The 13,426-nt window shown below is 53.9% G+C and overlaps 1 protein-coding gene across 2 annotated transcripts in view; it reads left to right on the top strand.

The window, feature by feature from the left end:
* Nucleotides 1-13,426, top strand: part of CA10 (carbonic anhydrase 10) — a 141,924-nt gene that overhangs the window by 29,977 nt on the left and 98,521 nt on the right. For both annotated transcript variants that reach the window (XM_064150496.1, XM_064150495.1), the window contains exon 3: nucleotides 2,092-2,166. In XM_064150496.1, coding sequence (XP_064006566.1) covers nucleotides 2,092-2,166 — 75 coding nt within the window. The remainder of the gene's footprint in view (nucleotides 1-2,091; nucleotides 2,167-13,426) is intronic.

The raw sequence follows: 13,426 nt of genomic DNA, 5'->3' as shown, positions 1-13,426 counted from the left end.
AGCACCCAGCCCTGCCCAACCAACCAGACCATGGCACTCAGTGCCCCAGCCAGGCTTGGCTTCAACACCTCCTGCCACGGCCACTCCACCACCTCCCTGGGCAGCCCATTCCAATGCCAATCACTCTCTCTGCCAGGAACTTCCTCCTCACATCCAGCCTAGACCTGCCCTGGCACAGCTTGAGCCTTCTTCTGGTGCTGGCTGCCTGGCAGCAGAGCCCAACCCCACCTGGCTCCAGCCTCCCTGAAGGCAGCTGCAGGCAGCAATGAGCTCTGCCCTGAGCCTCCTCTGCTGCAGGCTGCACCCCCCCAGCTCCCTCAGCCTCTCCTCACAGGGCTGTGCTCCAGGCCCCTCCCCAGCCTTGCTGCCCTTCTCCAAACACCTTCCAGCACCTCAACATCTCTCTGCAATGGAGGAGCCCAGAACTGTACACAGCACTCCAGGGGTGTCCTGAGCAGTGCTGAGCACAGGGGCACAAGAACCTCCCTTGTCCTGCTGCCCACACTGCTCCTGAGCCAGCCCAGGATGCCATTGGCTCTGCTGCCCACCTGGGCACTGCTGCCTCCTCTGCAGCTCCTCTCTCCCAGCACCCCCAGGTTCCTCTCTGCCTGGCTGCTCTCAGCCACTCTGGCCCCAGCCTGCCGTGCTGCTTGGGGTTGTTGTGACCAAAGTGCAGAACCTTGCCCTTGGCCTTGTTCAGTCTCATCCCCTTGGCCTCTGCCCACCCATGCAGCCTGGCCAGGTCCCTCTGCAGGGCTCTGCTACCCTCCAACAGCTCCACAGCTGCTCCTAGCTTGGTGTCATCTGCAAACTCACTGCTGCTGGACTCAATCTCCTGGTCCAGCTCATCAGACCACTTAACTGATGGAACAGGCTTCAGCACTGGGAGGAGAAATCTGCACCCACCCCACCCCCACTCCACTCCTGGGCCTGGCTTGCTGGGACAGCAGAGTGTTGGTCCTTCTGTCACTGTGTTTAATTAACTTCAGCTTCACTTTTGTTTCTGCAATTTACAGTCAGTTAAATCATAAACACTGTTTTGTAACTGTTAGAACAGGATGTAATGGTGCTCAGCCTGGATCCTTCCAGCCTGCCTGTCACATCCTCTTTGTCATTTTTAATGGTGACAACAACAAGTTTTAGTAAGTGGCTGGAGCTCTTCCCAGGGTAATTGTGCCTTTGGTGTGCTGTGTGGGATCCAGAAAGGAAGCCGCAGCTGGGGCTGCTAAACCCAGCGCCTTCTGTGGCTCTCTGCTGGGGTTAGATCGTTCCTTGGCTTAATGCAAGGCCTGCGAGTGTCTTACAAACGCCTGCCAGCCGCAGTGCCGTGCTGAGAAGGTCCTGAGCTGCCTGTGGCTCCGGGAGGGAGCGGCTGTAGCGCGAAGGCAGCGAGGCGAGCACCAGCGGTGGGGGATGCGCTGCAGCTGTCCTGCCGAGGCTGAGCACTCCACTGCGTCTGTCCTCTGGGAGCACCTCCAGTTAGCAGAGGCTTTGCATCTCAGCCCCAGTCTGAGCCATAGAACTGTTTCAGCTGGAGGAGACCTCTACGATCATTGAGCCCAACCTTCAGCCTAAGGCCACCATGTCCCGAAGTGCACTTCAGGTCTTGCTCCGCTTCTGCTTTCCTTCGGGACCAAGCAAGGACCTTATGGGTAGCAAACTGACCAAGCCCTTTCTTCCCCTGGCTGTCCAGGAATTTGGAGATGTCATTTAAGAAGGTTCCTTTGGAAAGGAAGGGGAGAAACTGCTTCCCAGCCCGGGGGCTCGGCTCAGCTCTTGGCCCCTGTATGTGAGCACACTTCTCCTCTGCGTTTCCTCTGGGCCTGGATCTGTGGGTGGCACAGAAGCCATCAGCAGTGCCATAGCTCCTCATTTTCTGCCTCAGCAGTCCAGCAGACAGAAGTGTTCTATTGTGTGAGAGGCAGACAAGGTCTTTAAGGTATGGATGGGCAGCATAAGTCAATCAAGCCAGCTGGGGGGCTGGCCCTGCTGTAGCAGGAGGTGCCCTGTGCAGTGCTGCCAGAGCTTCTGTGGTGAAGCACTTCCTCTGCCTTGCCTTTACTTTATGCCTCTTTGGTTATTTCTTTCTAGCTCAACAAAATTCACCAAAAATCCATGAAGGCTGGTGGGCTTACAAGGAGGTGGTGCAGGGAAGCTTTGTTCCAGGTAAGTGTCACTTAACAAGCCTGAGGGGTTATGAATTTCTTGATTTCTTTTCTGGAACAGCTGTGGCTGAGTCTGGGGGAGGAGGTGGTTTGGGGTGGGGGGGTTGTGTTTGCTGTTTCTTTCAATCCAAATGAAGAGTGGGAAGCAACTGTCCATATTTGGAACCTTGGGGTTGTTTTGGGCTGTCAGAGGTGCTGCAGGGTATTGTTCACAGGCACAGAGAGACCTCAAGGGTCATCTGGCCCAACCTTTCTAGGGGGTAGTAAAGTTGTCCTGGTTTGGACTCAGCCAGCAGCTGAGCCCCACAGCACAGTTCCAACAGAGGGGTTTCCGAGGAGGAAAGGAGACAGAGGCCCAGGTGTTAGGTGAGATGAGGACAATTTGCAGCTCTGCTGCAGGGATCTCAGATGACACAAAGGGAAAACAAAGAGAGGAGGAGAAAAGGTGCTCAGGACACAGCAGAGAGAGCTGTGAAACCCGGGGCACCACACACAAACCCAGACAGAACAGGGGACCACCCCCAGCCCCCAGCCTGGGGGAACCCAGAAGAGGACACCTGACAAACTGCAGAGTGTTTTACAAGTGCCATAAGCCCCAGGCAAGCCCTTCCCTGCCGTGCAGTGAGCGTGGCCTGAGCCTGCTCTGTCCCCTGTCCCCATGCTCCCACTGAGGCCACTCAGCCGAACCGAAGCTGAGGTGAGATGGCCCAGCAGAAGTGTGTTCAGCTCCCCACATAGAGGCACAGAAGCACAGAAACATCCAGGTTGGACAAGACCTTCAGGATCACCAAGTCCAACCTAGAACCCTACTCAACAGGATTCACCTTAAACCATAGCCCTAAGCACCACATCCAAACGACCCCGAAACACATCCAGGCAGGGTGACTCCACCACCTCCCTGGTGGGAGGGCATGGGGAGAAACTTGGGGAAGGTAACCTGCTGCCTGCAAGCAGTGTAAGCCTTCCTGCTTGGCACAACCCACGGGAAGGTGCCTGGAGCCCATGCTTGTGTGACAGAGCTGCTCCCTGCCCCAGTCTAAAGCTGCTGAGAACAGCCACTGCCAGCATGGAAGGAAACAGCTGAGCAGGTGGTGCCTGGGCTGGTCCAGTCCTAATGCCATGGCTTGGGAACATCCTTAGGAGCTTGACAATAGTCATGATTCAGAGTCTCAGGAGGCAGGACTGCCAGAGTAGTGTGAAGAGACACCTTCACCAGAGCCACCTCCTTCATCAGAGCCCCCTGAGTGACCCCAGCACGTGTGGAGTCTGGGACTAACCTGGCTCACATCCTCAGGGATTGCTCCAGGACACCTACCAACAGCTCCCTGAAGCAGCCATGAGGAAGGCAGGGCTGATGTGGGGACATCTTTCTGCCTCCTTCCAGCTCAAGCTGCAAGCCTCAGCAGAAGAGGAGTCCCAGGAATTCTGACAGGACATCAACTAACTTTTGGGTAGCAGCACCTAGATTTTGGAGCCTTTGCAAAGGGTCCTTAAGGCACCTCAAGGCTGTGTTTCATGGTGCTGATCTCGGGCAAACACACCACAAAGACTCTGAAGTGCACATGAAGCTCACCCATAACGTCAGCAGTCACGTAGCAGCTCTCGCCTGAGATGCTAATTAGCACCTGAGAGGTGCTAGCTGGGAGGCAGCTTGAGGAGCTGGAGCCCAAGTTGCTGACTGATGTGCACTGAAGCAAGCAGCCATAGCCATCTGCTGAGATGCTTCCTTTCCACAGCTGTGTCGTGTCCCAGGGCTGAAGTTGGCACTCCCCAAGACACTGGAAGGGAGTACTTGGCCAAGAGTCTGTCACTGCAGTTCACAATTGGCAGCTAAGCTGCACTGACTGACATGAGCACAGCCCTCTGGCTGCTTAGGGGAGCAGCCACCAGCATGGAGATGACTAATTGGGGCTAATAGCCTTGTAAAACACTCCAGGATGAGTAGCTGAAGCTTGTCTGTCACAGCTGTGGCTGTGAGAGTGCTTCTCACCTACTCAAAGGCAAAGCCACTGCCTGCCTTTGAGCTGTCACCTGTGCCACTGGCAGTGGTGCGAGTGCACTGAGGCTCCTCTCAGCAAGCCTGGCTTAGAGGATGCCATCCCTAAGCTTTTCTGCTCACTGCCCTGGTTTGGGTGCATTGCACTCAAGTCCTAGCAAATGCTCTGCGTTCTAGAATCACAGAACTGGTTATAGACTGGAAAAGACCTTTAAGATCATCAAGTCCAAGCATTATCTGCCAAGACCACCACTAAACCACATCCCTCAGCACCACATCTACACAGCTTTTCAATTCCTCCAGCAATGCCAATTCAACCACTGCCCAGGGCTTGCCAAACCTTCCAGGGAGTGAATTTTTCCTCCTGTCCAACCTAAGCCTTCCCTGGTGCAACTTGAGGCCAGGCACTGTGCTCGCTAAATTCCAGACCTTCTGTATGCTGGGACAGCTTTTAGAGAGCAAATCCCCTTCCAATGCAGTAGGCTCTTTGGATGTGGCTTTGTGCCGCTGGAAGCCAGAGCTGAGCTCCCAGGCCCATCACACTCTCCTTCCCAACTTCCCTTCTTGCAGCAGAAGAGAGCAGTGGTGGCCAAGAGGTCTTCCCCCTGCGGCAGCTGTGGCTCAGCTCTCTCTTAGTGCCCAGCCTTGCAAGTGAGGGTGCAGAGGGGGCAGGGGCAGGAAAGTGCCCCCACAGCTGGCTCTGTGCAGACTGCTGATGCAGAAGGCACTTGCCCATCTCTCACCTCTTCTAAAAGCAAAGGATTGCTCCTAGGATTTAAATCATGTAGGCAAACAAACCAGCAAGTAAGTGGTGCTTTAAAATGTTAATTGAATGCAGATTAGGTTCCAAATTAAGCTTCAGGGAGTGTTGAAGGATGACAAATGGATGCTTTTGCCAGGCATGCTGATTTGCATAATAATCCAATAATCCATAGCACTGCCACCTTCCCTGGCCTGAGTGAGGAGTGGTTCAGGATGGGTTAAAAGGCATCTCAGCAATCCATAGCACTGCCACCTTCCCTGGCCTGAGTGAGGAGTGGTTCAGGATGGGTTAAAAGGCATCTCAGCAATCCATAGCACTGCCACCTTCCCTGGCCTGAGTGAGGAGTGGTTCAGGATGGGTTAAAAGGCATCTCAGCAATCCATAGCACTGCCACCTTCCCTGGCCTGAGTGAGGAGTGGTTCAGGATGGGTTAAAAGGCATCTCAGCAGCCTTTGCAATCTCTCCTGCCTGGCTGTTTCCTGCCTGTGGCCAGGCAGTGCCGCGGAGGCACAGCAAGAGTGTTCAGGGTGGCAAAGGCTCTGTCAAACCATTCTGTACCACTTCTTTTGCGCCACACAGAGATGCCCAGCCGTTGGCACTCTGCTGTGTCTGTCCAGGCTCTCTTCACACTGCTCCTGGTTCCTTTGTAGCATCTTTGAAGTGGGCTTTGGTAAGGATAAAATACAGAGGTGGTTAACTCTGACTCGTGGCGCTGGAATCCACTTGCCAAAACTGGCAGAGAGGAGACTCAGACTGGATGTTAGGAAAGGGTTCTTGACAGTGAGGGTGGTGAGACTCTGGCTCAGGTTTCCCAGGGAGGTTGTGGAGCACAGAAGCAGCCAATGTGATCTTTGATCACATTGGCTGCTTCTGTGCTCCACAACCTCCCTGGAGGTGTTCAGGATCAGGTTGGATGAGGCCTTGAGCAACCTGTTCTAGTGGGAGGTGTCCCTGCCTATGCTGGGGGTTGGAACTGCATGGGCTTTGAGGTCACTTCCCACCTAAACCATTCTATAATTCTAGGAGGGCATAAACTTTCCAGGGTGGTAGTGCTCACCTTGGCCAAGAGAAGTCCACCTTTGCTGAAGGAGCAGGTGTTGGTCTTCTCCTTCCTTACAGTGACAGGTGCAGAGCAGCTTTACTTCCAGCTAAAGAACCACACCCACTGCCATGCATCCCTGGCTACAGATCCCAAGCAAAGGCTTCCTATTGCCCTGACAGTTGAAGGAACAGGGGTCCAGAGCCCTCAGTTCTAATGCTGCTGCCTCTGCAGGGCTCACGTTGCTGGGGTTATGCCCTCACACAGACCAGCTGGCAAGGCTACACTGACTGCAAGGGCCATGGGCAGTGTTTGTGAAGCACTGAGAAGCTCCCCCGGGGAGGAAATGTGTGGATTTGGTAATGATTTAAAGTAAAAAGAAGGCTGAAACAATTCACAGTCTGGGTCGTGAGGGCCAAAAGCTGATTGTAAACTCCCTGCTACCACCACGTGCCTTTGTATGGCCCTCACAGACCCTAGGTAGGCTGTTAAGATTTCTTTTAAAGTACAGATTTCTTTCTGACCATGTCCAGAAATAACCTGGACAAGCAGGTCACTGTCAGAGCTCTGAGCTCTTTGTCCATGGCCTGAAAGGGAGAGGTGAAACTTCAAACCCAGGCACATCTTAAGCCTTCTGCAGAGCGCCTCTGTTGTGCCATCCCCAGCCACCCCAGGGTCTGTTTCATACCCTCAGACCTGTGAGCACTCAGCTTGGCTGCCTGGAAAACACCAGAGATGAACCTGCTGGTTGCTGCTCCTGCCCTGCTTGCCCTGGTACCAACTACAGCATTGCTTCCAGGCTCCTTCTGGGCTCCAGCAGGCTGCAGCATCCCTCAGGGTCTGCTGCATTCTGGCTGTCAGTGCTGTGGCAGCTGTGGCAGTGTTTGAGTCACCCTGCACACGCTCCAGACCCTTCAGCCTGGGGCTGCCTCTGAAGAATTAAGCAAGCCTGGATAATTATTTATTGGAACAGTGATAGCAGGTTTCTTTTAGAAAGCAATAGATTGGAACACTTCATTCTTCAGGGTGATAGGGCTTGGGTGCTGGAAATCAGTCACTGATTGATTCAGACTGGGGCTCCTGTGTGCCATATTTCAGCTCTGGCTGTCAGTTAAAGGTGGCTTGAAGGAAAAAACATTTTGCACCAAATGTTTTCTTGGTTTCTGTGGTGACTCTGCAAAACCTGCCTGTTCACAAGAGAGAGGAAATGGGATTGGTTTGTGTCTTTGCAGGGGAGTTAAATATGAAATGCAATCCCATCTTCTCCCTTCCCAAAGAACTGCTGATACAATTCCTTCTAATAGCAAAGGAGAGAAGAGTTGCCTGCTTTTAGTGTGGAGGAAGAAGGGAGCAGTGCCGAGGGGAGGCAGCTGCTGGGCTCAGCTCTGACACCAAGGCAGCAACCTTTGCTTGTGTCCCCGTGAGTGGTAATCAAATGGCAGCTCCGGGTCTGGGGCACCCACCTGAGTGCTGCACGTAGTGAACCTGCCAGCACCAGGCTGGAATTGCAGTCCTCAGCAGCACTGCTCTGTGTGTGGTTGCAGGGAGTAGCCCCATTCCTTGGCTGCTGGCAGTGGAAGCTTTGCTGTTACTCTCAAAGAGTCTCCCTGCCAAATCCTGCCCCTGCCCAATGCATAAGGAGGCCGAGACGAAAAGGAAACAAGGCTAAAGGCAGATCATCATTGGGCATGCAAGCCCTCTGCTCGCAGCCTGCCGTGGTGAGCACTGCACAGAGGGAAGCAGAGGATTGTTTCATCACAGTGTTTATTCAGTAGCCTGCAAGAACTATTTCTGAGGGAGCCATCTGCAAGTGTAGGATTAGTTAGGCTCTGCAGCCAGGGGGACTGCTGGCGACTGGATAGTCTGAAACCGCTCACTTGTGCGCAGTGAACATTCCCTCCTCCCGTAACACCTCTCTGGAAGGGGCGCTTGTGAGTTCACTGAGCCAGGAAAGTGCTGAATAGAGTCAGGAGCACAGCCCAGGCTTATCCTGGCTGTGTTCTGCCTCCCAGTACCTGGGATCATCATCTGGAGAGGTCTGGCAGCTGCTGCTCATACCCATGCCGATGCAGCTGTCCTGTGGCGTCGCTCCAGTGCAGCGCTTCTGGGCACAAGCTCTTTGTGGTCATGCAAAGACTTTACTATCCCTTACAAAGAGGCTCACCATAAAATACCCTCACCCAGCTAATGCATTTGTGGCTGCCTGCTGCCCCAGCTCAGAGCTGTAAATCCCATTACACTTAATGACTGCCCAAAGGAGGAACCTTCCTGAACGTTATTGATTGGATTTTTCTACTCCTGGAAATACTACTTAAAATTGTCACTTTTTGCTTTCTGAACAGAGTGCAGCTTGCTATGAGGGCACTTCTTCATTTTGTGTTTATATCATGTACAGAAATGCATTAGTGTTTCCAGAGCAGGCAGTCACCAACTTTATAGTCAGGACATAAACCCTGGAAATAACAGCAAACATCATAATGGGGAAGCTGACAGGTCGTTAACCACCGCCTGCAAATGGCACTGCTGTAACTCACCAGGGCAGGCAGGCAGCAGCCTGCAGCCCTCCACAGCCTGGCAGAGAGAGGAAGGCAGCAGGAACCAACCAGGTCACACCAGGAGCTGGCCCCTGACACCACAGCACACAGAGCTGGTTCTCTAGGAGGCCTTCAGCACCTATGCCTAAGTGATTTTTTCTGTGTGTTTAACATCCAGGACCTTCAGTTATGGGGACTTAGGTGGGCAATGAAGGTCTGCACACAGAGAGGTCCAGTTACAGATGCTAGATATGTAGGCAGAGATGCATAAGAAGGGTTCATAGAACCACAGAATTGTTTGAGATGGAAAAGCTCTGTAAGATCATCCAGTCCAGCCATCAACCCAACACCACCATGGCCACCACACCATGTCCCTAGGTGCCCTGGACACAGGTGACTCCAGCACCTCCCTGGGCAGCCTGTTCCAATCCCTGACCAACCAGTGTGGAGGCTGGGGGAGAATGAAAGAGCCAGTTCAGATCCCTGCGTCATCAGGCTGCTTTGCCTGCTGCCCCTCTGCTGGTGATGACAAAGGTGTGGAGCAGGAGCTGTGGGCAAACCTTGTCTCTTGGATGACTACATCAAGAGGTAGAGCTGCCCCAGCAGCGAAGCCACAGTAAGTAGCAGGATGGGCACTGTGGACTTGGCATTCCTCCCTCAGAGCAGGACCAGGTTCTCCCTTGGCAAGGCTCGTTCAGCAGAGCTGCAGTGTTCCATGTCTGTGTGCAGTGCAGGGTTGGCATCAGCTTGTGCAGTGTTAGCATTCCAGGGGTGTGGAGGGGGGAAGCCAGGCACGAGCCTGCTGCACAGCCACTGGGCTCAGCTCAAAGGCATTTAAACAGCACCTCAGGCGGGTGGTGAGGAGGAGCAACTTCTCTCCCTTGCTTACAAGGAGCACTTTGCTCCTGCTGAGCTGAGTGGCTTTGTTTCTACAGCAGCAGAGCAGGGAAGCAAGTCTGGCTGAAGCAGTCCTACAAATGCTAGCCACTGCCAGCTTTGCCAGCCCCAGGTCTGTCTGAGAGCAGTGGGATCTGCTTGCTGAGGCAAGTGCTACATCCCCTCAACAGGGACAGCAGCATCTGATTCCTTACAAAAATCAGCAGCCAATCTTTACAGGAGTGCTGCTTTCACAGGGGGGTTGTTTCAGGCCACCCCTCCCCAGCTCTAGCCCTCTGTGCACAGCTGCGAGCAGCCTGCCGCGCCGGAGTGTTTGCAGAGGCATTCCCGATGTGCCGCTGGAGCTGCCACCTGCCACCACGGGCTGCTTTGCTTCCCGTGGAGAGCCTCTGTGCTGGGGACTGCCTGTCACCACGTCACTGGCAGGTAGATGCTGGCTTTTGAGAGAAGCATCTGAAGGTTCTGCCCCTTCAACTCTCCATCAGATGCAGTTAAAGCCATGCCAAGGGCCAGCTGCCCTTCTGCAGCACGCAGCCAGCAGCGATGGCTAATCCCCAGCCTTGGTCCCAGTTTAGAGCTGCAGGACTTGGCTGCTCTGTGTGACTCAGAGCACACAGCCTCTGGCACGGGAGAAGCAGCTCAGGTCACGGAGACAACTGTGCTGTATTCCCAGGCTGGACAGCTGCAGAACACACATCTCCTGTCCCAGCAGTGCCTTCTGACTCCGGTTGGCTTTTCCTATCCAGCCACTGGGCATCTCCAAATGGCTTCCCCCCCCAGTCTCAAATTAGGCTTTCTTAAAATAAAGAAGAGCTAAATGGCTGAAGTCTGATGGGATATGGCTGAGACACTTCCATCGCAGGGCCTTGGCAGCTCTTATCCACTCACTGACATCTTTAGAGCTCCCCAGCATTTTAATGTGCATCTAAAATTGGTTAACAGGAGCATAAATTACAGCAAGAGACAAACCAGTCTCTCAAGGTTTTATTGCTCAGTGTAATTTCACTTTTATGAGCTTACTGCTTTGTGGCAGGACTTGTGGCTTTAGAGCTCCAGGGGCTATGGCAGGTGGTGCCTCGCTGGGAGCCTGCCGACATCAGTGGAGGCTTGACCAGGCTGCCTCGGGGGCATGGTCACTGCATTCTCACTGCTTCCACTCACCTTCCCAGTTAAAAGCTCTGTCCAGTGCAAATCCATTCTCAGAACTGAGTAGCTGCACCCCAATTGGTTTGCCAATGCTGGAAAAGCCTTCCAGGACTATCCAGTCCAACCCTTCCATGACCACTAAACCATGTCCCCAGGTACCATATCCACATATTTCTCAAACCCCTCCAGGGATGGGCACTCCACCACCTCCCTGGGCAGCCTGTGCCAATCCCTGACCACTCTTGCAGCAAAGAAATTCTTCCTAATATCCTGGCACAGCTTGAGGCCATTGCCTCTTGTCCTGTCATTAGTTCCTTGAGAGAAGAAGCTAACAGCAGCTTCACTCCAACCTCCTCTCAGGGAGCTGTGGGGAGCAATGAGCTCTGCCCCCAGCCTCCTCTTCTCCAGACTAAACACTCCCAGCTCCTTCAGCTGCTCCTCCCCAGCCCTGCTCTCCAGACCCCTCACCAGCATCGTTGCCCTTCTCTGTACTGACTCCAGCACCTCAGTGTCCTTCTGAGCCTGTGGAGATGTGGCTCTTTTCCTACATCTCTAACTCAGGGTAACCACAGCAGGATTCCAGAGAGGACTGAAGGGAAAACACTTAGGTGGCAAAATTGCACTCAACAGAAAGACACAAAACTTCCATGTGAAGCAGGCTCCTGTCTGTCCTGACATCGTTCCTGTGTTGCTGCTGCTGCTCTCACTACCTCTGTGAGTGCTCTGAGCCCATAGCTCAGCGGGGCAGGCACAGACACACACTAGAGGAGGCAGAGCTACAGGTAATAACTGGAGAAAGTAACACAGACATAACATTTGGATGTACTGGAGAGTGTCCAGAGCAGGGCCAGGAGGATGCTCAGAGGCTGCAGCAGCTCTGCTGTGAGCACAGACTGAAAGAGTTGGGGCTCTGCAGGCTGGAGCAGAGGAGGCTCCCAGGGGACCTTCTTGTGGCCTTTCAGCATCTGAAGGGGGCTACAAAAAAGCTGGGGAGGGACTTCTGAGGCTCTGAGGGAGTGGCAGGACTGGGGGGAATGGAGCAAAGCTGGAGGTGAGGAGAGTGAAGCTGGAGGTGAGGAGGAAGTTGTTGAGCAGGAGAGTGGTGAGAGGCTGGCAGGGGTTGCCCAGGAAGGTGGTTGAGGCCCCATGGTTGGAGGTGTTTGAGGCCAGGCTGGCTGAGGCTGTGTGCAGCCTGCTCTAGGGTAGGGTGTCCCTGGGCATGGCAGGGAGTTGGGACTGGCTGCTCCTTGTGGTCCCTTCCAGCCCTGCCTGGTTCTATGATTCTCCCAGCTGCTTACACCATCCTGAGTCTTTACATTCACTGCTAGCATTCATTCACCAAGCACTTTACAGCTGCACTGCTTTTGCACCCAACCTCCACCTGAAACACCACCAGGCTGTAGGGATGTAAAGAAGCTGCAGAATGGCAGCACTGAAAACTGCTGCAGCAGGAAGAAAGTTCTCAGTGTCACAGCCAAGCACTCTTGAGTCAGGGAGCCCAGCTGCACACAGAGACTTTCCTAGCTTGCAGAACTGGTTTAGCAGGCTGGGTCCCAGTGGCTTTCAGACTGATGGCCACAGCTCCAAAGCCTGCTGAAGAGCTTTAAAATGCAAACGAGTGGCTGTGGAGCAGGAGCTCAGAACATGAGATACAGATCCTCCAAAAGGGCTCTGGGAATTGGGCATCCTGGTTTAGCAAGAAGATAAGATCCCAGGAGGCACCTTCTGTATCACTGAGCGCCTGGGGACCGTCCTCATGCTGACTGGAAAGTTCCAAAGTACCTAAATCATCTGCAAGGCAGAACTTTAGTTCCTGGAAGAAGTAAAGGGGCTGAAATTGGGGTAAATGAGGTATGAGTTACCCCTCCCCACCTCCCAGCCCCTACCATGTATGAAGTGGAAATCCAGAGGGACTCAGAAGACAGGACAGCAGCAGAGGCAGAAGTGGGCTCAGGTGAAAGCTGTTCCTATTTCCCGCCTGCTGCTGGGAAGGTTTCTGGTAAACTGCTTCTAATGCACCCTTCAGGAAGCTGTTACTGAGACTCTGGCATTTAATTTTCAACTCCCTGGCTGACCTTGCTCTGCAAGCTGAGTGTGCACTATGCATAATGCACACACAGGCACCTCCAGCTCCTCGGTGCACGCTGCTCTGGCTGGGCCATAGCCCCACAGCAGCTCCGTGGTGCACACTGCTGGGGACTGCAGGAGGGGAGGCTCATTGCTGCAGGCTCCTGAGTCGAAGCTGTGGCAGTAATGTCAGCTGCCTCCAATCAGGAAATCTCCTCACCAGTCCCACACTTACAGCCACACTGCCCCAGCGGTGCTGAGGTGCTCTGGTGGCACCTGCAGGGTCACTGCTGTCTGGAAACCTGCTTATGGGACTGGGCTGTGGCCAGAGGGTGCTGGGTTCTGCTTTGCATTCTGTGTGATTCTGGTGCTGGTACAGACAGAAGAGATGCCCAAAGCACTGCCTGTGGCTGTTCCTGGGTAAGGAAATGTTTCTGCTATGCTTTGCTGTGCCAATCTTGCCTTGTGTCAGCAAAGCTGTGCTTCCCCTCCGACAGGGGAAGAGTTCTGCAGCTCGAGGGGCTTGCCCTCACAGCCAGAACCCATGGCAGGAGCAGGGCAGTGCCCAGCCCAGCACATGTTCTGCAGGACTTGGAGTTTTCAGCCTGTCTTCAGCTGCACACCCTGCCACGTTAGAGCTGCAGGCCAGCGTTTTGTGGTGAAAAGCTTCCCTCTGGCAGCAGCAGTTTAACAAGCAACCAGGTTCAAGTCTCTCTGTTTGGTGTTTTCACTCCCTGGCTTATCTCTTCACAGTGGATATCTTCAGTGACCCCAAGGTGGTCCTGTGCCTCACCTCAAACAGCTGTGAGACATCTTCCC

The sequence above is a fragment of the Pogoniulus pusillus genome, chromosome 11 (genome assembly GCF_015220805.1).
Source record: "Pogoniulus pusillus isolate bPogPus1 chromosome 11, bPogPus1.pri, whole genome shotgun sequence".
In the NCBI taxonomy this organism is placed as follows: Eukaryota; Metazoa; Chordata; class Aves; order Piciformes; family Lybiidae; genus Pogoniulus; species Pogoniulus pusillus.
Note: the sequence above shows the minus strand (reverse complement) of the source record. Positions and strands in the feature narration are given on the sequence as shown.